The following is a 25,421-nucleotide window of genomic DNA, read 5'->3' on the forward strand; positions in this document are numbered from 1 at the left end:
AATCCATAAACGTTAGAAAGACCAGCCCACAATCAATTAAAAGTAAAGATTGGTATAGTCCTAGTTTTTCAAGCATGCAAACTGTGCATCAAATAATCCTCTAATAGCACCAACTCTCATTTAGGAAAAACAAAAATTATGTTAAGTTAAACTAAGTAAACATGCAAATTATACCACAACTTCAATTTCTGGCGTTTTCAGTAAGTTCTACTTCCACTAAAAGTAAGACAATATAAAAGACATGAATCCTACTTTTACTCTATAGTCAACAAAATGGAGGGGCAAATTACCTCTTTAATTCCGAAACGAGCCCAGCTAGACTCCAACATGCGTAGCTTCTTTTTTTTTCCCCTTTTAAAATCAGGAAGTTTCTATACGCATACCAATTGGTAATGCTAGGCGATTTCACTAATTTGGATGAATTTGATCATGCCTTCAAATCAATGGTTTAAGTCAGTTGTTAGATGCGGCATTCCGTGGGATATTAACGAGCAAGCTTCATAAGGGGCAAAATACAAAAATGTAAATGAACAATTGAAACCCCAACTCAAATATACAAAGAATACAACTAGGAAGTATACCTTTAAGGACATCAGGGGGAAAAAAAGGTGATAAACTTTCAATCCCAATTAGCTTGGCCATGATATTGGGGAAATAATTTATTTCCCTCTGAGTTGTACGACTATGAATGAGAATGATGGAAAACTTTAAATTGCTCCTACCCAGAAACTTCTCCAGTCGTGGGTTAGAAATTGAAGATGATTGCAGCACTAACTTCGACTAGATTGTAGGCTAACTTCAATCGTAGAGGAAGAGCGAAAATCAAACACAATCGGTGACAGCTATTGAGGAATTGCGTACAGAGGCAACAAGAGCTCGTCTGGGGATGATTGTCTATGGCCACTGAGAGAGAGAGAGAGAGAGAGAGAGAGCGAGCGAGGCGGTTCATGGCGAGAGAGGGAGAGGGGCATGCAGTTCACGGAGAGATAGAGAGAGAGAGGAGAGGAGAGGCGTCGATCGTGGTATAGGGTTTTTTTTTTATTTGCTAAGTGCTGGAGGGGAAAAAGTGTGGAAGGGGAAAACCCCGCGAAAATAACTCTCTATATTTGCCACAGGGCCCAACCCATGGCTATTACTTCTTTATTTTGCCACCGTTACTTTTTACCATGGCAGATGGAAGTTTTTCCATTGCCAATTGCAACAGGGATTTAAGCCGTAGCAAGGTTAATATCCGGTCAATAAAATTGAGCTTTTTGCAACTGCAAAACCACAGTAGCAAATATTCTGGTGGCGTATAGCCTAGTTTCTTGTATGAGTCGGGGACTAATGACGTTGAGAGATTTGCGGTTTCTATCGGAGGAAGCGACGTCATTTTGTTCAGACCGCATAACCAAACCATTAAAAAGCGCAACATTTTACAAAAATAGGCATAACAATTGAAGAAAGTGTTTGGTTACGTCGCTCAATGGTTTGGTTACACCGCTCAATGGTTTGATTATGCCTTTCAATTGTTTGGTTACGCCTCTTAATAATTTGGTTATACGGGTACATATGGTACAGGAGTGTGTCGTGTACCGTAGCAATCCCCAAATGAATGAATATTATGTTGACAGTTTTGTACATTACTTTGTGGAAAACAGACCATCGAAATAGTGAAATAACAATAAATGGTCTATAATTTGCAGCTTGGGTGATTTTGAATTGATGATATCCTCATGCTTGTGACTTTTTTCTATCTGAAGAAGAATGATAGCAGAGACATGTAGTAATATTGTCACAATTAAATGACCTCTGCATCAACCTCAAATCGCACCATAAAAATTTAGAGGGATAATATAACGAGCCCTGCTACTGGTACAGAAATCTGTGCACAGATTGTGCACAGATTTTGTGGTGGGGCCCACCACGAATCTCACACAAATGATCCGAGCCGTTCATTAAATGTAAAATAGTTTTTCAAGAGTCCCCGTAGAAAATTAGCTCAATCTAATATCTATAAGTGCTCGATCAAATCATCTAAATTTTTATTCAGATTTTCAGGTAATGAAAAGTTAGATAATTAGATCAAGCACTTATAGATATTGGATTGAGCTGATTTTTTACAGAAGCCCTTGAAAAAATATTTTACATTTAATGAACGGCTCGGATCATTTGTGCGGGACCCGTGATGGGTCCCACAAAAAAATCTGTGCACAATCTGTGCACAGATTTCTGTACCGGTAGCATTTTTGTAATATAACACCGATATGTAAAAAAAAAAATTCAATATTGTGTGTCTTCTTTTTGCCACTCCAATTGAATTGGCATTTGTATTCTATTGTGCCCAGTTTGTGGGGACATGTCTTAAGGATCAACGACCATTCAATATGGTGGCCGCTATTTGCAGCCCAGTTCTTGCTACTCGCAGTCAATTGCTATCTACAAACCACCACCTTATAAGGAATTGCTACTTACAACCAAAAAATTATCCTTGAACTCCCCTTTTTACCCTTCTGTACAAAAAAACATACAGCCCTGAAGAAGGAACAAAAACATACAGCCCAGTTCTGTTCCTTCTTCAGTACGACGTTCCAACCTAGGTTTTATTTCCAGAGCTCCCCATAGTCTGTTCCTTCTTCCTTCTCTCCAGTCGACAGCTCCAACTCCTACCCCATTACCGCCACCACCAACTCCCACGCCACAGCCCCACCTCCCGTCTCTCTCTCTCTCTCTCTCTCTCTCTCTCTCTCTCTCCCGCTCCCCCCCCCCCCCCCCCCCTCCCCCCCCGTCCCCGTGCGTTTCTTCTTCCCCCGTTTTTTCTTCTTCTCCACAGCCACCAACACCACTCTCACCACACCACAATAACAGTACAACTTTGAGGCGAAGGAGGTGTGAGAAGAAAGCACAATACGCCGGCATCACCAACTATTTCGAAGTTAAACATCGGTAAAATTTTGAATTTTGTTATTACGCGGGTTTTTTTTTCCCGATTTTTGTTTGAATTTTTTTTGAGAAACCCACAGTGAGTACGCTACTATTTCGTATATTTCAGATTTGATCGAACATTAGAGTCCGATTGTGTTCCACAGTTTCGGGTATTAAAGTCTGATTGTTTGCCCCTTATTCGGATTTTAATATCTGAAATTCATAGTATTTAAAATTCATTCGGATTTTAATTTCCGAATAGCCCCCTAGTTGAATATTATAAAAGTTGAATTGTTAGGTCATTCAGAATTTAATATCCAAAATTTATTATATCATTCGGATTTTAATATCCAAATCTTTATACCCCATTCAGACATTACAGTCCGATTAGTCCCCTCTATTTCGATTAGCACCCCTTGGTTGTAGACGAGCTGTAGCTTTTCTTTCAACCAATTTTTGAAGGCATCTTATTGTAAAAGCAAGCCAAATCGATGAGCTCTGTGGTCTGTACACGTGTTAATAAATTTGTAAGATGCAATATGCATGAATAATGCTCAACACACCAATTGTAGCTCTTTTATTATGCTTATAGAGATGCGATATGGCTTCACAACTATAACTCAATATCATGACACGTAGAAACACTTCCAATTTGTAACACAATAACCTAGTGAAAAGTCTATTTTGATTACACTCCTACAAATAGTGTCATTAACACAAATGCGAAGAAAACCCGTTTCTGAAATAATTAATTACTTTCGATTTTGATACCAAAGTCCAATTGGCTATGTTTTTTTGAAACGAGTCGCCAATGGTTGTTAATGTAGTCAATTGGTAACTTGGTATACAAACCATTGACATTGTCTAGGAATGATTGACAAAATTTTTGGATTTTAATATTTAGCTGAATTTGTAAGGTAAGGTCATTCGGAATTTAATATCTGAAATGTTTTGCCTCATTCGGATTTTAATATCCAAGGTATTTTACCCCATTCGGACATTAGAGTCCGATTTGTTCCCTCTATTTCAGTCATTAGAATCCGATTGTGAGAACCCATAAACATTCATAACATTACCCCACTCGGAGTTCTTTCTTTCCCATTGAAAAAGTTAAGGAAAACCTTAGTTTGGCATGAAGAACTTGAAGTAATCTCTTGGAGTTTGACATGTAATCTGAAAATTTCTCTTCTTCTGGTAAGAAATCTTCCTTAAACTACGAGTATTGATGAATATGTGCATATAGAATCAACTTACATGGAAGAGATTTAAGAATTATGGTTCTATAGTGCTTACATGGTGATTTTATACCTAATTCATCTTAAATTCTCAAATATTGTTAATTTGTGGATAATATGATTTTGATCATGGAAACCCAAGATTGATGTATGTTAGTTGGTATATAGATGGATTATGACCATGAACTTGTAGAATTTTGAAGTTGCTTACTGCTATTGATGTGAAGATATTTTAGAACTTGGGCAGCATCCAAAGCTGCATTTTTCATCAAATTTGTTATACTTAGACAAGTTTATTGGTTATGGGTCCTTTCGAGTCTTAAAGATTGTTAAGTTGGTGTTGTTTTGGCAATGAAATCATCGAAAAATATGACAAACACGATTTGTAATGAATATTCGATCACAGACTGCTCTGCTGAAAAATTGTGTTTCCTTCACAGAATTTCTGACTTTGAGATTGAATTTGACTTCGTTCTCTTGCTTATAAAATTCTGGAAAAAATCAAGGATGAACTTTGATGTGTTATTATGAGTTATACCAAATCCTAGGTCATTTGGGTGTATACTTTGATCTTAGTAGATTTTACAAGTTGGTGTGACACTGCTGGAAATACTTTGACTGCAGCATGTGATCTGAGTTTGTGGAATTAATTGAGCGACCTAAAGAGGTCGTATTATTCTAATTTTTTGAGTACTTGCTGTTCTATATATCTAATTTGATCTTATAAATTCGCGGTTCTTAACTTTGTACGGATTAGTCTTTAAAAATACAACTCCTAGTCTTCTATTTGGGAGGGACATGCATTTTATGCATTCATATGTTGGTTTGTGCAAGTATATTGATTTTTTCTTTTCGTAAAGGTGATTTGGTGATATCAATTGTGTTCTAGGTGTTAACGGGGTTTTCTTGACACTTGGCTCATATTTTATTGCATGTGCAAGTCTTATGCCAATTTAATGCTTCTCTTATGACCTTGAAAGTAAAAGTTTATTGATGGAAAGTTTTTGTCATGTTACCATTGATGGATTCTGATATAATTCTATAGCCAAGGTTTATGTGGTATGTCGTTGGTATTACCTGACACGGTAGTTTATTCTTTGTTAAACTTCGTTTTGGGTGTTTCTAGACGCGGGGTGTGACACCGATTTATGTATCTTTATTTAGAGATTAGTATCTGATTCACCTACCTTTAATTCAAGCGTTAGACTAATGTATTGTTTGCAATGTACAGGAAATACAATGACACGAGTTCCTCCTACTGTTTCTACAAGGAAGAGGAAGGCTGAGCAAACTTTAACTTTGGAAAGTAAACGAGTCAAAACACGAGGACGAGGCCAGAGGCAAGAGGTTGGGGGTGAGGAGGATGTAGTGGTTGAGCAACATCGTGAGGTAGAATCTAGTACCTAGTAGGAAAATAAATACTATAGTTTTGCATGTGGTTTCATATTAGTGAAATGCAATAATGTGATAAACCATGATTCATTTATAGATTTGTATCGTTTTTGCGTAAATCGTACGATTTTGACAACTATGATTCTAACATATTGTTTACAATGTACAGCAAATGAAACGAGTTCCTCCTACCGTTTCTGCAAGGAAGAGGAATGCTGACCAAACTTTAACTTTGGAAAGGAAACGAGGAAAAAGTCGAGGACAAGGACAGAGGCAAGAGGTTGAGGTACATCCGGAGGTAGAGAAGGATGTCGAGGTTGAGCAACATGCTCAGGTAGAGAACGATGTAGAGGTTGAGGTACATCCGGAGGTAGAGAAGGATGTCGAGGTTCAGCAACATGCTCAGGTAGAGAACGATGTAGAGGTTGAGATACATTCGGAGGTACAGGAGGATGAGCCATATGCTGTTCTACGGGAGGATGAGCCACATGATAATGTAGGGGAAGATGAGCCACATGTTGAAATTTGTGAGGATGAGCCACATGTTGATGTACGGGAGAATGAGCATGAGTCCGTTCAACAAGAGGACGAGGTACATGAAAGTTAGAATACGATTTTGTGTTTCTATCTTTGAATTGGATAGATATATTTCACTCAACTACTAGTACTACTACTACTCTAGAATTTTTCGTCTATGATTCATTTATAATTCATTTATTAGACTAAACTATTGTTTGCAATATACAGGAAACGACACAAGCCAGAGGACGGGGGAGAGGACAAGGACGGGGGAGAGGACGAGGGAGAGGGCGTCAGGCGAGGCAAGAGGAGGTAGACGGTGAGGCAGTTGGTCCACAAGACCGGAGTTTGTTAGTGGATTTTAGGAACCATGTTGCTGTTGATATTTGGAACGGTATGGAGCGACCATTGTTGAAACTGCACTCGCACGGACGTAATTTGAAGAAGTGGTCAATAGCGGAGGCAAATGAGAGGTTACTTATGAGGGTTAGAAGTTCAGGGTTGTTTTCACTTTCTCAGATTATTTCTTCGTACACAGATGGTCAATGGGAAAATTGGCGCGATCATGTCATGAATGCAGAGAAACGAGTTGCGATTCAGCCTGGAGTCCCGTGGGAGTCACACCCCGACTACCTTCCTTGGTTTTTGACGGTCTCCCACTTCAGGGTCTCACCCCGTCCCGTAGAGGTGCCGTATACCGAGAGTGTGGAAGAGCGCAATGCAGCGGCTTTGGCCATTTTGGACACTGTTTTGGGTGGGACTAGGGCTAGGACTTCAACTTGCCCGTATGAACTACGACAAGCACTTGTTGAAGTGCAGATGACTTTGAGGAGACCGGAGGCTGCTGAAGCAAGCATATCAGGCCCTAGTTCTGATCGTTACTCGAGTCGTTACACTAGGTGCCGGCGCGATGACCGTACTTGAGACTTGGTATTCTCTGACTTGTTTTTAATGGACTTTATGGCTTGTTTTTGATGGCCTTGTATTTATTTTGGACACTTTATGACCATGGTTTATGGACTACTTTTCGTGGTGGAATGACTTTTGTTTTATTGCAGATAAGTATTACGATATTTGTAATAATTGGATATCGTTAAAATATGAATGTTAAGTAGGACACCAAACGTGTCCGAGTGCAATCAAACGTCGACTCTCAAGGGGAAGGGGCGGATATCGTAGTGAACGTAAGACATTGATGATTCGATAAAAAGACAACCACCGCCTGAAAAACAGATGCTATGAGGTGAACATAAGAATTTTGGTCAAAAAACCCATTTTGTCGGTTTCCAGTTAACCCGTTGCAATTATTGTAGAGAATCTAAAATTTCATTGAATAGTCATGTCGGAAAAATTTCTACACAAAATCCTAGCAGCACGTATTTTGAGGCATAAATTCGATGCAAATAACCCATTTTTAACTACAGAAAAATGCCAGCATCATTGGATTTTTTTACACGAACACGTTTTACGAGGAATAAAATTCTTGCAAATGTATATTTTCATGTCGCCACGTTATACGAGGAAGAATTACATCCCATTTTCACCAATAATAAATAAGGGAGTTAATTTTCAAATTTCCCTTTTAATATCCACCCTCTTGTTCGTCCATTACAGCCCATTCATTCGGAGAAAATTCAATTCGGAAATAAATATCCAAAATATTTAACAATTTTTGGACTTTAATTTCTGATCTATATATCAGTACTTGGATTTTAATTTCCGAACAGAATGCGAACTATCAGATAGAATAACACCAATCGAACACTAATTATCGAACTGGATCAATAATTTCGGAAACAAATATCCTAAATTTATACCGATGTTCAGACTTTAATATCTGATTTTCATACCTTTAATTGGATTCTAATTTCCGAACAGAATGAAAACTATGAGATATAGCCCGACACCATTTGGATACTAATGTTCGAATTGGATCAATAATTTCGGAAACAAATATCCAAAATTTATCCCCAAGTTTAGACTTTAATATCTTATTTGTATACCTTTAATTGGATTTTAATTTCCGAACAGAATGAAAACTAGTTAAATGCATGACACCATTCTTGTTTCTGAACACAATGTCACAGAGTTGACAACTATGAGTTTTCAAACAGAAATACAATATAAGAGTTTCATTGACGATCCGAAAACTAAAAGCAGACGTAATCATCTAATTTTCATAACATTAGAACACATTATATAATACACCACATTAAATCGTTTCTCAATCTTCTGAATGGCTAATTGACATGGATGACCTCCTTTGTTGCTACGTCAACGCCGATGATTTCGTTGAACTTCTGAATGGCTGCAACATGTGCTGCATCCCAATTTTTAGCGATAGAAATACGATATTTTTTCCAATTGCAAGCTATTGGCGGCAGAGGGGAACCTTTTTTAAGGAATACCTGTCAAATTGCATTACGTACTTATAAAAGATAAATTAAGATAGATTTAAAGAGCGCAATTCATTATATAGATGACAACAAATCATTTACCAAAATAATACCTGTACAAAGTGTCCGCCGTCAACAAACCCGACAGTAATAACCTTTCGTTTCATGGAGGGTAAAGGCTTCGATTGGAGGGGGAGGAACGTAAGACATTGAACATTTGATAAATGGACGACGACACAATTATAAGCAGATGCTATGATGTGACCCATGTCTGGCATTGTCATCCAATGTTCCTGGGGCGCCGGACTTTCATACCATGCCAAGATGTGAAGTGATTCCCTAGCCCTCTGCGTCCCCCCTACCACTTGTTCATAAAGGTGTAAATGTGTTTCCAACTCTTTCAGCAAATCACTTCTTACCATTAACCACTCATGAACATCGTCTTTCATGAAGCCCGACACTGCTCGAAACCCACAATTCCCATCATCTTCAACATCCTTGACCGATTCTATGTAAGGTCTTATTGCTTCTGGGAACTGATTGATGAAGGGGCATATAAAAAGTTGTGCTGGAACTTTTGCTTTCCCTTTCAGATTACGCCGCGGTTTCTCTTTGACGGGCTTAGGGGTTTGAAGGGATGCCATAACATGCTCAAATTCCGAGGGATCCCTACGCATCGAATTTTGTTCTTTGGCTGCATTTTTTTCTTTCGTTGACTTCCGACCGCGTGGTTGTGCATTCACTTTGGGTTCAAGGAGAGTACTGGTTTTCGGATGAGCAAGCTCTTGCATTTTCTTAACATAATTTAGCTTTACATCAAATTGATCTTCTTTCAAGAACTTGTTGTAAAAACAATCAAAGTGAGCCAAAAGCGTCTCCTCCATCGAACCCTCATTCTGGGGTGCAAGCAAAGAAAGCCTCTTCCAATGGTCGTAGATTAACTCAATCGGTAGAGGGATATTTTCCATCTTGTAAGGAGCAATCTCATGAGCGCAAGGTATGTCACAACCCTGACCCGCCCCTCGAGGTCTTAATCATGACAAATGCCAGTGATTTCTCACTAAGGCCAAATCACAAATCAAATATCATCTAAGCAAGCGATGATCAAAAGGGGCTAAACATAACAGCGGAAGCAAAAGTTAACTTTTATTGATAACAAACCAAAGTCTTACATAGGTTTACAAACCAAAAGGATAAACCTCTCAGAGCTGTGCTTACCTACAAATTTACAAACTAAAGTAAACACTCTGCCACACTATGCGTCGCTTCCTGAAAGGTGGAAAAGAAAATACTTAAGCCAAAGCTCGTGTGAATGATTAATACTTAACTCACATGCCTTCCATGGACAATGCAAAATAATTTGATAATATTTCAAAACAAAGAACTCAAAATCATAAGCCAAATATAATGCACATTCCGCTATTCAAAATTCAAAGCTACCGGGCGTCCCCAGTAGTGGATAAGCCAGACGTCTACGCATTATCCCAAAACACATACCAACCTCAAACACCCTTGCTAGCCATTAAGCCGTCCCCTAGCAAGACCGGACGTTGGGAATGCCATTAAATAGATTCGCAAATATTTCACAAATAAGTCCACCTTTCATTGTTATCCATGGAGTACATAATTTATAAAACATGTTCAAATAAGCTCGATAAGAAAAACAAGTTCAAAACCATGTGTTTAAGTATTAAATCACTCACCTCGATCCACGTGACGACTCGAACTTCCTAAAACATTCAATCAAACGGAAACATGTTTAGACAATACTCAATGATTCTATTTATGCTCAATACAATGCCCTAAAAGTGTTTATTTCTCTAAGTATCAAACAACATCAACATCAATACACCAACAATGCATATCTCTTACACACCACAAGTTCTCTTTAATCCAACACCTAATCATTGAAAAGTATACTTCTTTTTCTTTGATCCATAGGTCATACATCAAAAACGGAGTTCGGATAACCTTACTATGGCTTTGCGATTATAGCTCAGCGTAGCAGTGAAACTGGTGCAAAGCACAATTTGGGTCAGTTTTGGATGCAAATCTGTTATCGCTCGGACATACCCATGATTCATGGGATGTATCGTTAGAAAGCTTTATATGTCTAGTTTCTAACAAAACAAATGGTGCATCATTTCGAGTCTCGAGCAAGAAGTTATGGCCATTTTACCAAAGTCCGCCGGTGCTGTCAGATTCTACGCGAAAATAAGTAAAATTGATTGAAAAATCATAGCTCTCTCATCTTAAACCCAAAAATAGTGAAACCAAAGCCAAAAGTTGCACTACGACAAGCCCTACACTCAGTAAAAATCCCAGGTTCAGAAACAAGAGGAGATTAACCCAAAAATCAAAAGAAAAACAGTTTCGTAATCATTTTCGCACCTATCAACCAACCCTACTTTAGAAATTCACCAAAAATTGTATACTTAACCAAATTACTTGATTCCAATGCCAATCTCTTCTTAACTTAAATCTGCAGCTCCTGTAAATGACCCAAAGCCACCCAAAATGTTCTTCACGCCCAGAAAATTAAAAGAAGACAGCCACGCACAGATTCGCACATCCAGGAAACAGCCAGTATTCAAAAATCCATAACTAATTGTGTGATTATCGGTTTTGCATGATCTTGGTACCGAAATCTTCGTATTAAAACGTACTTTAACTGTTATGAAGGCACCAAAAATTAATTCCTAGCAGAAAGGCTCCCAAAAGACAGATTACCAGAACCCACGAAATTTTCAGCATACAATAGGTTTATTCAAGACTCAAAATAGATGATCAAACTTAATCCTTGTACATCAAACTAACACTTAACACATATAAAGAAGGAAGGAGATCCCTACCTCGAGGGTTAGAAGCAAGCCCGAACATGGAGGAAACTTCGAAGTGCTCCGATCGTGAATTTTCTTCGATGGATAGGAAGCTCTCGTCGCGTAGAACAACTTTAGTACTTGATATTTTTCAAAAGTCTCACTCGGGGTCGATGAAATCGAAGAGAGAAGGTGAGAGCCGAGAGAGAGGAGAGAACGGGAGAGAGAGAGGCGTACGGGGGAAGAAAATAATCTTCCCTGATATTTTGATCCTTATATAGGCCAATTCACACACACACCCTTCAAGTATATAACTACATCATCAACTCCCACAACTTACAAGTCATCTCACATTGACCCAACTCATATCTTCTGCATTATCCATATTTCGATAATCCAAATACATATTAAACATTTAAAATTTGAGAAAATAATTATGGGTCTCTACAAGGTAAACCATGGGTGTGCCTCAAAGAACACTCGCATTGACGCTTCGATTTCACAAACCATTCGACTTGATGGGATGCCGCTAAAACAAGTGTCATGGCATTTGACGAAACAACTCCCCTTAGCCTATCAAATAGAGTTGTCCTAAAATCATGTTGCACAGAATTAAGGCTCTTCTCAAACGAAGCTTTGATTTCAGTAACTTGTAACAACATCAATCTGTGAATCTTCTCCCATATAGTATCAAAATTGCATTGCGAGTTTTCAAGATGATTTTTTAGCTTCGAATGTGAACTCTCCGCACTATGCATAAATATGGCAAGATATTAACCGTAGCAAATAACATGAATAAATGAAAATTTTCCAAAAACGCGTGAATAACATGAATATTAAGGAAAATGCCAGAGTTATGAATGAAGCGTTTACCTGTTACCTGTTAGGTTTTCGAAATGCATGACTTTGTCCGTCCAAGCTCCTACAAACCTCTCTTTGTAGGGTACCAACCAATTTTTCTCGACGTACTCAAGTGCTACAGGAACCATTTCAAAATTACGCTTCAAAACACAAAGGCGCTCCTCATACTGTGCAACACTCGATAAAAGGACGACTAAGCCCCAACTGCAAATAAACTCCTCCCACATCTTGTCATCAAACATCTTTCTACACTTGGCTAATACGTTCTTACCAATATGCCACCTACATAGGAGGTTGGTAGCTTGAGGGAAAACATGTTCGATGGCATTCATAAGCGCCAACTCTCTATCTGTGACAATAACGGACGGAAGCGCGTTGGGATCCATCATGCCTTTTAGCTTCTCCAAGACCCAAGTGTAGTTTTCCGTTTTTTCACGCTCCATGAAAGCAAATGCTGCACAAAAAGTCATCTCAGTCGATGTTACACCAACAATTTGAAGCAAAGGAAACTTGTACTTATTCGTCTTGTATGTGCAATCCATCATTAAAACGTGGGGAAAAGCACGTAACATCTCCCCGGCAGATGGAGGAGACCAAAACAACTCTGTGACATTCTCAGTCTCATTCCCACGGGCTCAATGAACGTAGTGGTACTTTTCTAGCCGATCCAACAAATGTTGCATTTGAGATTTTCCAGCTTTCTCTATCACTCGATACTTGTGTCGTACATTGTACACGGTTTTGATAGACGTTACGTTCTCAGGATCTTGAACCTTCAAATGGGTTAAGATTTCTTTGGGTTTCACCAAAGCAACTGACAAATCAACCACCGTGCTAGTTTGCTCTGCCGACAACCTCTCGGCATACGAATGGCCCTCCAAGTACACCGCTGGAGGATGGTTATGGGTGCCATTGTGGACAGAGATAGTCCAACCATCATTGCCCTTTACAGCTTTCAATTCAAATGGGCATTCACATTTTTTGGTGCCCGTGGACCGTACTCTCTTCTTCACAGCTACCTCCTTCCCATCAACTTTCTTCACAAACGGCCTATACTTACCACTCATTTCACATGAAAATCTCATCCTAGGTGTGCGATTCTTAATACATTTCTCAGAACCGTTAATCACAATGATAAACCCGTGTTGTTTACCAGTGCATCTTATCCAATCTACCAACGCTTCATCGGATAGAAAAACCTACACACACATAACAAAAAATTATAGCCCGTAATATAAGATTGCACAAGATAAATACTCTATCAAAAAAACACTTACCATCTCCGTTGTAAAATGCTCCGTATAATCGTATGAAGGACAAGTTGAAATAGGTATAGTCGATGGCCCTACAAAACTACCAAGTGTTGAAGTGTCAACCTGTAACACCCAAAGACCAACCAGGTAAGTGTAGGATTTTCTGCAGTTTTATTCAGATATTAATATCTGAAAACTAGCACTAAATTCGGATATAAGAGTCCAAAAATGTTGACAATATTTGGATATTAATATCCGAATAGTTGTACATAATTCAGATATTAGAGTCCGAAAAGTTAGTAAATTTTTGGCACTATGTATCCAACTGTAAATACAGGATTCTCTGCAGTTTCATTCAGAGATTAATATCTGAAAACTGACACTAAATTTGGATATAAGAGTCCAACAATGTTGACAATATTCGGATATTAATATCCGAATAGTTATACATAATTCAGATATTAGAGTCCGAAAAGTTAGTAAAGTTTTGGCACTGCGTGTCCAACTGTGTCGGGCCAGAACTGAAATTGAAAATGGAGGGCTTCTGAAATTGAAAATGGAGGGCGGGCTTACCTCTTGCTTCGATTTTTGCTCCGTCATTACAACACCTGTGACATGTTTCTCAACATCCATTGTGTGATCTTCCGACTCCAAATTGTGGAGTATTAATGGGTCAACTTTTTCTTGTTTATCAATGGAGGGAGAAGAAGCAATCGAGGTTTCCATTGACAATGTAGGAGGAAAAGGAGAGGAGGAAGATAGGCAGACTTGGCTGCTGGTAGGAGGGGCCCTGTGGTGGGTGATGGCAGCTTGGTACGGATGAAAATGGAGGAGTTTGAATGGGGGAGGGAGGAGACGTTTCGGGAGGGAGGGATGGACGGGGAGACTTTTTGAGGTTGTATGTTCTGGGAGGGAGGGATGGACAGGAGATGATTTTTGTGGTTTGTGGTTGTATGTAATGAATTATAAGAGGATAAAATGGTCAAATAACATAAGATTTTAGGGGTATAATGGTCAAACTGAATAAGGGCATTTTTGTCCATTATTGATAAAAATTTTAATCGGCTGCGAGTAGCAAGAAGTGCGTTGCAAATAGCGGCCACCTTCAATATTGTAAATTTGTAATCCTCGAACTATGATTCCTTTGATGGCGCAGGAATGGGAAGGGAGGCTGAATGTTGGCATGTCAAATTCTGTCACAACTGCAATTCGTGGAAGTGTTCGAGAGATGGCCATCGGTAAAACCAAAACTACAGAGAAAGCAGATCGTGCTACTGTCGAGCAGGTTAAGAACAATGCGTTGCAGCCTTGATTTATAGGCTATCTCAGGGTGTAACTGCACCTTTTTTTCCTCTTAAATTGGAATATATAGCTCATTATTGGCCATCGGTAAAACTAAAACTACAGAGAAAGCAGATCGTGCTACTGTCTAGGAGGTTAAGAACAATGGGTTGCAGCCTTGGTTTATAGGCTATCTCAGGGTGTTACTGCACCTTTTTCCCCTCTTAAATTGGAATATTTAGCTCATTATATTTTGCGTAACTATTTTTAATCAAATCTATGTTCTTTGTGGATCTCAACCTCTGTAACGATTGTTAAGTTTTCTAATAATCGGTTATTTTTTTAAGTATACATAAAAAGGAATTGCTATCTTTTTACCAAAGACTTGTAAAGTATGCATCTGACAAAAGTGATATATTACATCCCAGAATTCCTAGTCAAGTATTTCTGCATCATTTAAGGTCCAAGTAGACAAAGTTGGCTTTATTTTACTTTGCCTGTTATCAAAAGTAGTTTCCTTTTTTTTTTTTCCTCAACAAAAAACTTGATATTTAAGGTCCAAGTAGACAAAGGTGGCTTTGTTTTCTTTTACCTGTTATTACATGTAGTTTCCCATTTTTCTCAACAAAATGAGACGATTAGCTCTTTTCCATTTACAAAGCTGTTCTACTAGGTTTTGTTGATCTTTTCTGTAATGGAATAATTATCATCGGGTGATGAAACAAAAAAATCTTGACGCTATGGCTTCACTTCAGGTTAATGTGCAATCACAAAAAACAACTTGTTTTTTTGTATTGTGAAATCCTTGCCGCTTTGTGCTGCATGACAAGACTCTCTCCTTGAAAGAATCCCTGAATAATCCACTGGAACGGGAAATAAAGCATACTCTGTGTTAGTGCAAGCATAAATTTCTGTCTTATTTATTCTCTTTGCACCCTCAAGGCAAACGCTGTAACGTATCTGAAACATGCCAATATGATTTAATTACCATAGATAATTAATTTCTTAACTCAATGCTGATGAAACAACTCAAGTCACACAGTAGCAATAAGTCCAGAAAGGAAAATGGCATTAATTAAAGAAAAAGACCGTAGTACATATTAATAAATATTGTGTTTTGACTAAGTTTTGTCTATTTGGCATGAAAAGGTGAACAAAGAGATGAAAGAGGCACTATAGTTGCTAGGATAGGACATAAAGTGTATAGTCCGAGTACTTTTTGTATTGCATAGAAAATATCCGATTGGTAATATAAATCGCGATTTAGTTTTACTGGTGTGTCTAATCTCTTTGCTTCTTTCGTTTGAAAATATAGCCTTGTAGGAAGCATATGAAGAGGATACATGGAGAAATAAAAATGATATTTTGTTGCCTTTCTCTATGCATTGCATGTGGGAATAATGCAAGGGTTACATTTAACTCTCCATAGATTTAATAGATTTAGAATTCGAAAACCTTATGTCTTGTTTGGATGGTGTTTTGAAATTTTTTTAGTTTGGTTTTTGGGTAATGAGTGGAGAGAGAGATTATGGTAATAATTAGACAAATGAATAATGAGTGGAGAAAGAAATGAGAATAATGATTGAAAGTAGGGGGAATGAGTGTTTTTTGAGTTGAAATTTTTTTTTTCAAATTTGCAACCGAACAAGGGCTTAATGTGTTGAGAGTCGACGCCTAACTTTCCATAGATTTAGAATCCTCCATAATATACTAGAGTTGTGTGGAGAGTTCTAAAATGTTGTGGAGATAAAAGAAAGCAAAGACATTTGATAAGAGAATTTTAAAAGGAGAATGTAGACCATTGGATGAAAATGATCCTAACCGTCCATTGAAGAGGTGGATGACAATAAAGAGTAGGATGAGATCATTTGGAGGAGACTCACATGGGAGATCAGACTAGGTGTGCATTTAGGAGAATGTATTGGATCAAGTGAGAAGTTCTGATTGAAAAACTTCTGAAAGCGCAAGGCAAGGGAAAACATCTATCAAAACTCTAGCTAAGAAGTGCGGAACTTGCAGGAATCTACGAGCGAAACGCCATATTTAAGATGGTGCATTAGAGAAATCTCAGGTTTTTGGAAGAGAAAAGCACTTGCAGGAAGAATGAAGCCATTGCACTCGAAAAAGTGTCAATTTTTGTCTTCTCATAAATTGCTTTGCTTTTGAAGACGTATAATGATTGAGTTATTCTGCATAAAAATCTGGTCAATGATATTAGGTGAATGAAGAGCATATCGCCGGGGAATGGTGGGCTTCTTACAGGTCATAAAAAGGCACGTGCCATGTACAAAGATGTTGACGATTTACAAACTATACGAAAAGAAGATTGATCGGGAAATCCCGTCATCAAGGTAATGAGAGAGTTGGAATACTTCGTACGAAACAATCCTTTTTCTATGATACCTCAAAAAACTTTTTTCAGAAAATACCACGACCTCAAGAAGCTTTGAAGAGATTTTGAAACTTGATTGCCAACCTACGCATCTGTCAAAGTCCTTCTCTTCCGGTTTCTCATATTCACATGGGCATCCTTTCACACTACGCCTCTAGTGTCTAGTGTCTGCGATCCATAAGTAGTTGTGAGTGTGTGTATGTGAAAACTAAAGTGTTTGTGTAAAAGTTTGTGGTTGTAGAATTTTCAAAAAAAAAAAAAATCAACTCTTTTACAATCACAGAAACACTTTTACAAACACACTAATTTCTACGTGGCGATCCACACACTCAAAAAATTGGAGCATAAATTAAGACAACCCTTTGTTTAAACTCTCAATTTCTTCATCCGTGGCCTACCTTCAATTCTCCAAACACCACCTTATTGATCCCATCGGATAGCTTCCATTATCCCCGTACGGAAAATCAAAAAACCAACTCAAAAATTTATTAAGATGAGTGATTTTTGCACTTTTCAAATTGTTAACTTTGAAGCGTACGGTTAACTTTGGAGGGGGTTGGAAAATGACTCCCATTGTTAAAGTGATCTTGTTTCAATGTGTTGGATGCACCCAGGGAGCACTAAAACCAAACAGAGTCGAGAATGCTAGCACTGAGGACTCGCTTCATCGCTCTCTCACCCTCCTCCTCTCCTCCTCTCAAAACCGCCTTATTCTCCCTCTCCTTCCGTATCTCTACCTCTCACTCCACCCCCCAAAACCCTAACCCTCGTTCCTCCCGCCATGCCGCCTCCGCCACAAAGACCTCGAAGCCGCTTTCCGACGCCGCAAAAGCCCTCCGAACCTTCCTCTTCGTGCCGCCCGGCGTCGAACCGGAGGAAGTCACCGACGAGATGATCCTCCCCGGTTCGAACATCATAATCGGAGATGATCCTCCCCGGTTCGAACATCATAGTCGGACCCTACGCAGGCGATTCGAAAATTAAGGAGGTGGAGTTTGTGAAGAGCAGCAGTAGAGCCAAGGAATGTCCTAGGGATACCCGGCCCGGATTCGCGATGCTTGGCCGCTCCAATGTCGGAAAGTCTTCGCTAATCAACGCTCTTTGTCGGAAGAAGGAAGTTGCACTTACTTTGAAAAAGCCAGGTTCGGTTCGGTTTTCGGTGCCCGTTACCTGTTTGATGTTTTGTTCTTCGGGGGTTTTGTTGAAGTGTTGATGTTGTGCTTCTGTTGTGCAGGGAAGACTTAGCTGATTAATCATTTCTTAGTGAACAAAGGTTGGTACATCGTTGATTTGCCTGGTTATGGGTAAGTCAGTCTTTTGTTTTCGATTTGATATTTTTTTGAAAATTTGAACTTTTTCTCTTTAAGTGTTTAATTGGGCGTATTGTATGTGACTGTTTGTATTACTATCAATGATGCATTAAAAATAACGAATTTAGTTAAGTAGACTAATTTGAAGCAACGGTAATAGTAGCGCATTACATATCCTCTGTAGTGCTATAGATAACGTTGCTGCTTGTGTTGATTTTTCTCTATGCTTATAATGGAATTGTGGTGCCAAATGGGATCCATGGTTCGTTAGTTGTGGGTTATTTGGAGATGATAAGCAAGTTCACTGAAGTTCAAAATGCACGATTTCGGCTGAAGGTGCATTTACTTTTGGATTGGCCATTCTATAATGACATCCATAAAGCTTAATTTGGTCAAGAATAATGTTTAAATGGATAATTATGAATCACCAATTCACCTAGAATAGTATTGCCTGCCAAAACTTAGCATTTGGTAATATTGCTCTTGGAAAATTATTAGACTACCACTTTAGCTGACATTCCTGGATTATTGTCATCTATATGGCATGTTAGAGTTCCAATGCTCCATACTAGAAGTGGCCATCTCTCTAGTCATATACATTTGGGGAATGTCAGTCCGGAACTATGGTACACCGCCGTTCCGAATCGGGGAATTTGGCAATTCAAAGTGATCCCTTTTTGTTTTCCTGGTAGTTCCTTGATATTTTCTCAGGAGAAGCAAAACTCCTCATTTAATAAATGACATCGCTATTATCAGTGGAGCTTTGTCAAGACAAAATGAAAGATGACGGATCGTAATGCTCCTAAGATAAGTAAAATGCTGCTTTATTGGATGTTTGATGCTTAAAGGAAAGTACATCTTGAACCGTGACACTACAATTTGGGGAATGTGGTGCACTTTATTCATGTTGTTATTGGTGTCCGTACCTGATGGATCCGCATTTGAAGTAACTTAGGTACAATCCAAAGTTCGTGAGGGTTTTTGCGAGGGATCTTGTCCAACCTGAATTGGTAGCTCCTAGGAAGGTTGTCGTGCCATGGAATTTTTGCTCGGTCAAGGTAGATCAATAGGCGTCTTCCACTTGACTGGGTTGTGGTCCTTGTGGACATGTTGTGGAGAGACAAAGCATGCCTTGCCCAAGGGGGAGGTCTGTGAGAGAAATGAGATTTGTTCCCTTAATGGCAATGGTGCTTGGCCAATCCTGAAATCAACTAGTTGTTCTAGATTGCTGATCACTTGAGCAGCGAATCCTGGGTCGAGCCAAGGTTATTTATCAGGTGGTCTTGAGTTTCTTATTGCTTGTCTAGCTTGAGCATTGTATGCTTTTACCTGGATCAGGCAACCTGGATCAGGCATGATCCAGCCTGCAAAGGCGTGCATGTGGATATGCAGGGCCAGCCCAAGGTATTTGGGTGCCCAAGGCCCATTCTAAGAATGGTACCCTAAACGCTTGACAATTTTTACGGAAAAAAAAAAAAACAGTCAGAGAAAGCCAAAACTATATTATTAAATCCACTTTGCCAATTGAACCTTTCCTCTGTCAATGTGGGACAAACAAGTTGCAAAACAAAGCCTCCCACCTATAGTCCCACATCGCTAGTTGAAGGAAACAATGAAGGCAAAGAATCTTTTATAAGTAGAAAGTCCTACTGCCTCAGTATCAATGCTCAAGAGACTGGGCTTGCTTTTGAAACTTGGGCTGAGCATTTCCTAAAAAGAGTCCCACCCAACCCAAATACTAAAAAAAATTGGGGTGCCCCAAAAATTGGGCATCTTGGGGATGCCCAAGGCCCAGGCCTTGTGGGCCTTGTGTCTGGGCCGGCTGTGTGGATATGTCGTGTGTTGCCTCGCAAAGTTGGCACATTACGCCACGTCAGAGAAGTAGATGTCCGCACCAGGTTGGTGGTGAAGTCACAATCGTGAAAATCTTACGCTAAAGAGGTAGTTCACTAGAGTAGCAGTTCCTCTTCTACTCTGCCTGATATCTTTTGTGAGCTGTGTTTTGTTTCATTTCTTCATAAATTTTCCAGAATGGCAATTACCAGTAATTTTAGACAGTTTTGTGGAAATGGTACATTTTTATGAGAGCTTGAAGAGCGATTTCTATTGCCCATTTGCCCTTATCCACCTCTCAATGAACTCGTCAACACCTTGTGACATCACTGCATACCTGTATTCACGTTGATGCTCTGAGCATTTAGCTCTAATCTCATTGAAGTTCACTTTGTTCACAGATTTGCTAATGCCCCAGAAGCTGCTCGAATGGATTGGTCTGCATTCACAAAAGGCTACTTTTTGAATAGAGAAACTCTAGTTGCTGTTCTACTTCTGATTGATGCTAGTGTACCACCTCAAAAGATTGACCTCGATTGTGCTAATTGGCTTGGACAGAATAATGTATGCTCGTATCCAATTTCTATCCTCTTTCCCATCAGAAATACTTACACTGGGGTGTGGTTAAACCATTAAATTAAAGGAGATGCTAGGGGCACATCAATTTGTCACATTTCAATCACACCCCTCTCACATACATGTGGGTCTCTTGCAAGTCTGTAGCATATATTGTGAAATTCCCGCATATGCATGTGAGAGAGGTGTTGTTGGAGTGTGACATTGATGTGTCCTTAGCATTTTCCTTAAATTAATCCTGTTCTTTCTATTAACTTTTGCTGGTTTTCCGCCTTTTCTTTCAGACGCCAATTACGTTTGTTTTCACAAAATGCGACAAGATGAAAGGGGGTAAAGGGAAAAGACCTGATGAAAACATCAGAGATTTTCAAGAGGCGATGAGACAAAATTACCCAGAACATCCTCCTTGGATCATGACCAGTAGTTCCACTGGTTTGGGCAGAGATGAGCTGCTTTTGCACATGTCACAGCTGCGGAACTATTGGGACGTCTAGGATCAAACATTTGCAGTACATTTTCTCCTAGAAATGGCGAATCCCAAAACCTTGTGATGTTGACGACATGTTTGTTAGTCGATGAAAATATGCCGAGCATTGTCGAAGCATGTCCTCAAAAATGGATCAAATGTGACCAGCTTAAAATTGTCGTCATTTCAGTTTTGGGATGTAAATTCCTCTGTATATACCGGGTTTGTCTGTGTTATACATCTCATAAAAGCATTACCTCCATCTATGCACGGCATAGAATTTGAGTTGTAATATTTTTTATGTGGATTTTTCCATCAATCCCTTTTTTGTGTGTGAAGTCTACTGGTACAGCAAAATCGTACAGATTTTGCATACAGATTTGTTGTGGACCTTGTGATTTTTTCAGCTCGTACAGATTATACTGTAGAACGGTTGAGAACTGAAGACTTGTTCTGATTTTGGATCTTCCTTTGGTATGAGTTTACCCTTCGTTTACTAGGACAATATTCATCAGCGACTGGATTGCAGGTGTTTTTCCTTGATTTGTTTCTCGGTTAGTGGCTACATTAGGTGTTACACAAACAAGAGAATTCCAGTCTATAAAACTTATTCGTAGTTTATCTATCAACACAAACACGATTGACTCTCAAGTGTAGATATTTAGTGTTCTGTTACTGTTTTTGTTCACAGAGATTTCTGAAAATAAGGTGGGTTTATGTATTTTACAGTCTGAAAAGGAAGATGGATCTGATGGCTTAGAGTTACCTAACGGTGAACCTGAGTTTAAAATTGGGCCTGCTGTTGCAGCTGCAGTTAGCGGAGTGTCTTCTCCTAGAAAACGTGGAAACTTAAGCCCTAGATCTGCCGCAATAATTTCTGGAAAGTTTTTCGAGGCCCTGACTTCTTCCGACTTCTATAGAAACACAAAGGTTTTATTTTCAACTTCTCTAGTCTAGGACCTTTTTTTTTTGGTTTCTGTCGCAACCACAACTTCAAGTCCGTATACACTTCTTACAGATTCTTCATCAAGTATGCTATGTGAATTAACTTGTGGATATACAGGTTCGCGACATATCAGGGTCTTTCCGATGGGCACCATTTCTCGCTTTGCAGAAAGCTAACTCCTTTTTGACCATGCTTTTGCTACTATCAAAGTACAGAATGAAGAGCATTCCCGTGGTGGATCCAGGGGAAGGGAAGATTGATAACATCATTACACAGTCTGCTGTTATCCACATGTTAGAGGAATGTTCTGGTCTTCATTGGTTTGAAAGCTGGGGCACTAAGAAACTTTCTGAACTTGGTCTTCCTTTATGAAGCCCAGTCGTATCTTTGAGGTAGGTAACTTTTGCAGTTAATGTGGTTTATATGGATGTCAGACTTCTAGTGCCCAGGCCCCATCGCTCATGCTTTAGTTTATAATAATATTTCCTCCTAAGATTGGAAAGTAAAATAGCTTGAAACAAATAAATATAAGCATGTAAGTTAGAGTATATGATGATACGGACAGATGTGTTCATCTTTTCTTACCGCCCATACTAGATTTCTGTTCTCTACAGATTTTCTTTTTCCCACTTTTCTGTTGTTCTTATGGGATTCAAATGTGGGAGCCCTCCCATCCACTTGAATAGCAAATCTCTCTCGACGGCTATGCGGTTGTGAATGTATTCTTGCTCCAAGCTATAGAATCACTTTTCACGAGTGGAACTGTCTGAGCCAGTGGGCAAACTTTCCCACAACTAAGGTTATAACTCCACAATCTAGCGGGATGCAAACTTCTTATGAAATATCCCTAATCTGATATGATTCTCTCTGTAAAACCATTTTGTGGTTGCCTTCTGGTGTACAATTTGGTGATTCCTCATCACTTGTGTTGTCAAGCTCAATGAAACTCTGAAGTACTTTGTGTCAGGTTGAAGGTGCAACATAGGGCAACACCCTGCACCACTTTGGAGGATTGATTCAATTTAGGCTGAAGGTTTCAGAAAGTTGAGGGGAGGGGAGGGGAAAATAGAAAATTGTTCAAAGGCAGAAGAAGACACAGTTGTTTTGATTATCTGACCGAAGTACTTGGATGTCACTTGCGGGTAAATATTGCCAATCGTATTGTCTAATTACTTATGGCAACAAGTTATCAATGTCGATGAGGTGCATTCGTAATCCCCGTCGATGAGGACTGACTTACATCATTTCTGTCACATCTCCCTCTGAGCTCTACTGTGGTACATGGAAACCGAAACCTTCAAAACAAAAGGAAGGATAAATAGTTCACTGTGGAATTGGAAGACATTAATATTGAGCTTTAACTTGCATTTGGCTACTTGATCTTTGTGTTTATGCTACCAAAGTTTGCTCGGGTGCCCTTATTCAGGCGGAATGATTGAAATTTAGTTCTAATGCAGTTTTTGCACTGCCTTCTATAATTTAGTGGTTTTCTTCAATGCTTTCTTCTTGTTTTGCAGGTCTATGAGGATGAAACAGTACTGCAGGCATTTAAACTGATGAGAGAAAAGGGAGTTGGTGGGGTACCAGTGGTTGAAAGGGGTGGAAGGAAGGCAGTTGGTAACATTAGCATCAGAGATATCCAATTCCTTCTGATTGCCCCAGAGATCTACAATAACTACAGGTTATTAGGAGAACTTTTTTTTTTTGGTAAATAGGCTAGTAGGAGAACTTCTTTTCATCTACGACCTTGTTTTTGCTTCTTGACCTGCTTCATTATTGAGATTTTACGTAGGAGTATCGAATAAGACAGCTTGAGATGATGTACAGAAGAGAAGGCCCTAAACTTCCCAAAAATTGGACCCCCGTTCCTTTATTTTTCTACACTGTAGTAATTACCTGATAGGTTACGTCAGACATTTTAAGAGGCTGCATAGCATGTTCACTTTTGAGGTGTAAGAATTGAAGTTGGCTTGTTCATCCTAAAGAATTGAAGTACTGCCCCTACAAAATTATGAGGAAATACGACATGCATAAGGGCTGCTCTCCGAATTTGATCAACTCCTTCCAATCCCTGATAGAATCCTAGCCGTAGTATTGTAGTTATTGAGGTTTGTTGACTTTGAAAACTATTGTTGGCCGTACACAACATTGTCACTTGTAAAGGGTCTAGGGTGGACTTGTCCTTTCGCTCCTCAGCCAATGTCGTATTAGAAACCGTTAGGATGAAACTACTTGTACTCTGCTTGATTATTTTTTAAGTATGGCTAGCCCCAAAAGTTTAGGAAATTCACACCTTGCTCCATTTTATTTTTATTTTGGTTTATAGTTGTTTAACATTTACGCCCATTTGTGAGCAAAAAGACTTTTAAAATGTAGAAATTACGTGCAAAAATTATTCCCTTATGCTTGGAATCAGTTAGTTTCGCTCTAAACTAATTCCATATTGTACCAAAACTCACCGAACCAATATTGCGAGGGTGATGAATAGGCGGTAATAGGGAAGAAATTAATCGCTAATTATGCAAGTGGGCCAACTTTGTGATACTTCCTAATATTTTTAGAGCAACAATTAGACAATGTAGCAATCTGCTTGCCCTGTAACTGTTAATTACCACTCTTAGGCAATTCCATTAGCTCCAGAGTCACTTTTACAGTATGTTACTACAGATCTATCACGGCAAAGAATTTCCTGACGGCAGTTAGAAGCTACCTCGAGGAGCATAAAGAGCCATCACCATTATTGAACGGCATGGTGACGTGCAAAAGAGGGAACACAATAAAAGAAGTAATTGCGATGCTCGACTCCAAGAAGATCCATCGATTTATGTCGTGGACGATTGTGGGAATCTGGAGGGGGTGATCACTCTCAGAGACATAATCTCAAAGCTAGTACACGAGCCTCGAGGTTACTTTGGCGATTTCTTTGATGGTGTTTTGCCACTGCCAGAGAACAGCAGGGTTTGAAATGTACCATAAGTTTTCGGTTCTCATGCCCACTGATGACTGATGGACTCTTAGTTATTGACCTGTTTTTTTGTGTGTGATCTCTGTGACAGTTTAACTTAAGGCTGGTAGGAGGTGGTGTGTCACACAGGGAAAGAAGCTCTTTGTAATTGTTGTGAGAGAAACTCCTCCAGTGCGCGCCCTTTTGTAGATAAAATAAAATAATGGAAGTTCTCTTCTTGTGTGCCTCGTATATTTGATTTTTCTGAAACGTTTGATGTACCGAGTCTTCTGT

General features: G+C 39.2%; 3 protein-coding genes and 2 pseudogenes across 4 annotated transcripts; 3 read left to right on the top strand and 2 right to left on the bottom strand.

Annotated features, from left to right (window-relative positions):
• The first annotated feature begins 1,166 nt into the window (after window positions 1-1,166).
• Window positions 1,167-6,974, top strand: LOC131328376 (uncharacterized). Its single transcript, XM_058361324.1, has 5 exons — window positions 1,167-1,223; window positions 2,328-2,406; window positions 5,371-5,528; window positions 5,701-6,123; window positions 6,279-6,974. The coding sequence occupies exons 1-5, from the start codon at window positions 1,167-1,169 to the stop codon at window positions 6,972-6,974; spliced, it is 1,413 nt and encodes a 470-aa protein (XP_058217307.1).
• A 1,142-nt stretch (window positions 6,975-8,116) lies between these two features.
• LOC131331359 (uncharacterized) lies at window positions 8,117-11,709 on the bottom strand. Of its 2 annotated transcripts, XM_058365257.1 has the most exons (5): window positions 11,299-11,709; window positions 10,150-10,176; window positions 9,608-9,664; window positions 8,560-9,506; window positions 8,117-8,458 (listed from the first exon to the last, which is right to left on the bottom strand). In XM_058365257.1, the coding sequence occupies exons 4-5, from the start codon at window positions 9,412-9,414 to the stop codon at window positions 8,291-8,293; spliced, it is 1,023 nt and encodes a 340-aa protein (XP_058221240.1). In that variant the 5' UTR covers window positions 9,415-9,506; window positions 9,608-9,664; window positions 10,150-10,176; window positions 11,299-11,709; the 3' UTR covers window positions 8,117-8,290. The 2 variants fall into 2 exon arrangements, with proteins under 2 accessions (XP_058221240.1, XP_058221239.1); XM_058365256.1 differs by having other exon boundaries at window positions 8,560-9,715.
• Window positions 11,710-12,761: 1,052 nt separating this feature from the next.
• On the bottom strand, window positions 12,762-14,012 carry LOC131328377 (uncharacterized). The gene is made up of 3 exons (XM_058361325.1): window positions 13,953-14,012; window positions 13,404-13,502; window positions 12,762-13,325 (listed from the first exon to the last, which is right to left on the bottom strand). The coding sequence occupies exons 1-3, from the start codon at window positions 14,010-14,012 to the stop codon at window positions 12,762-12,764; spliced, it is 723 nt and encodes a 240-aa protein (XP_058217308.1).
• A 3,965-nt stretch (window positions 14,013-17,977) lies between these two features.
• On the top strand, window positions 17,978-21,614 carry LOC131331362 (GTP-binding protein At2g22870-like; annotated as a pseudogene).
• Window positions 21,299-25,388, top strand: LOC131328378 (SNF1-related protein kinase regulatory subunit gamma-1-like; annotated as a pseudogene).
• Window positions 25,389-25,421: the final 33 nt, after the last annotated feature.

The sequence above is a fragment of the Rhododendron vialii genome, chromosome 6a, assembly GCF_030253575.1.
Source record: "Rhododendron vialii isolate Sample 1 chromosome 6a, ASM3025357v1".
Taxonomy (NCBI): Eukaryota; Viridiplantae; Streptophyta; class Magnoliopsida; order Ericales; family Ericaceae; genus Rhododendron; species Rhododendron vialii.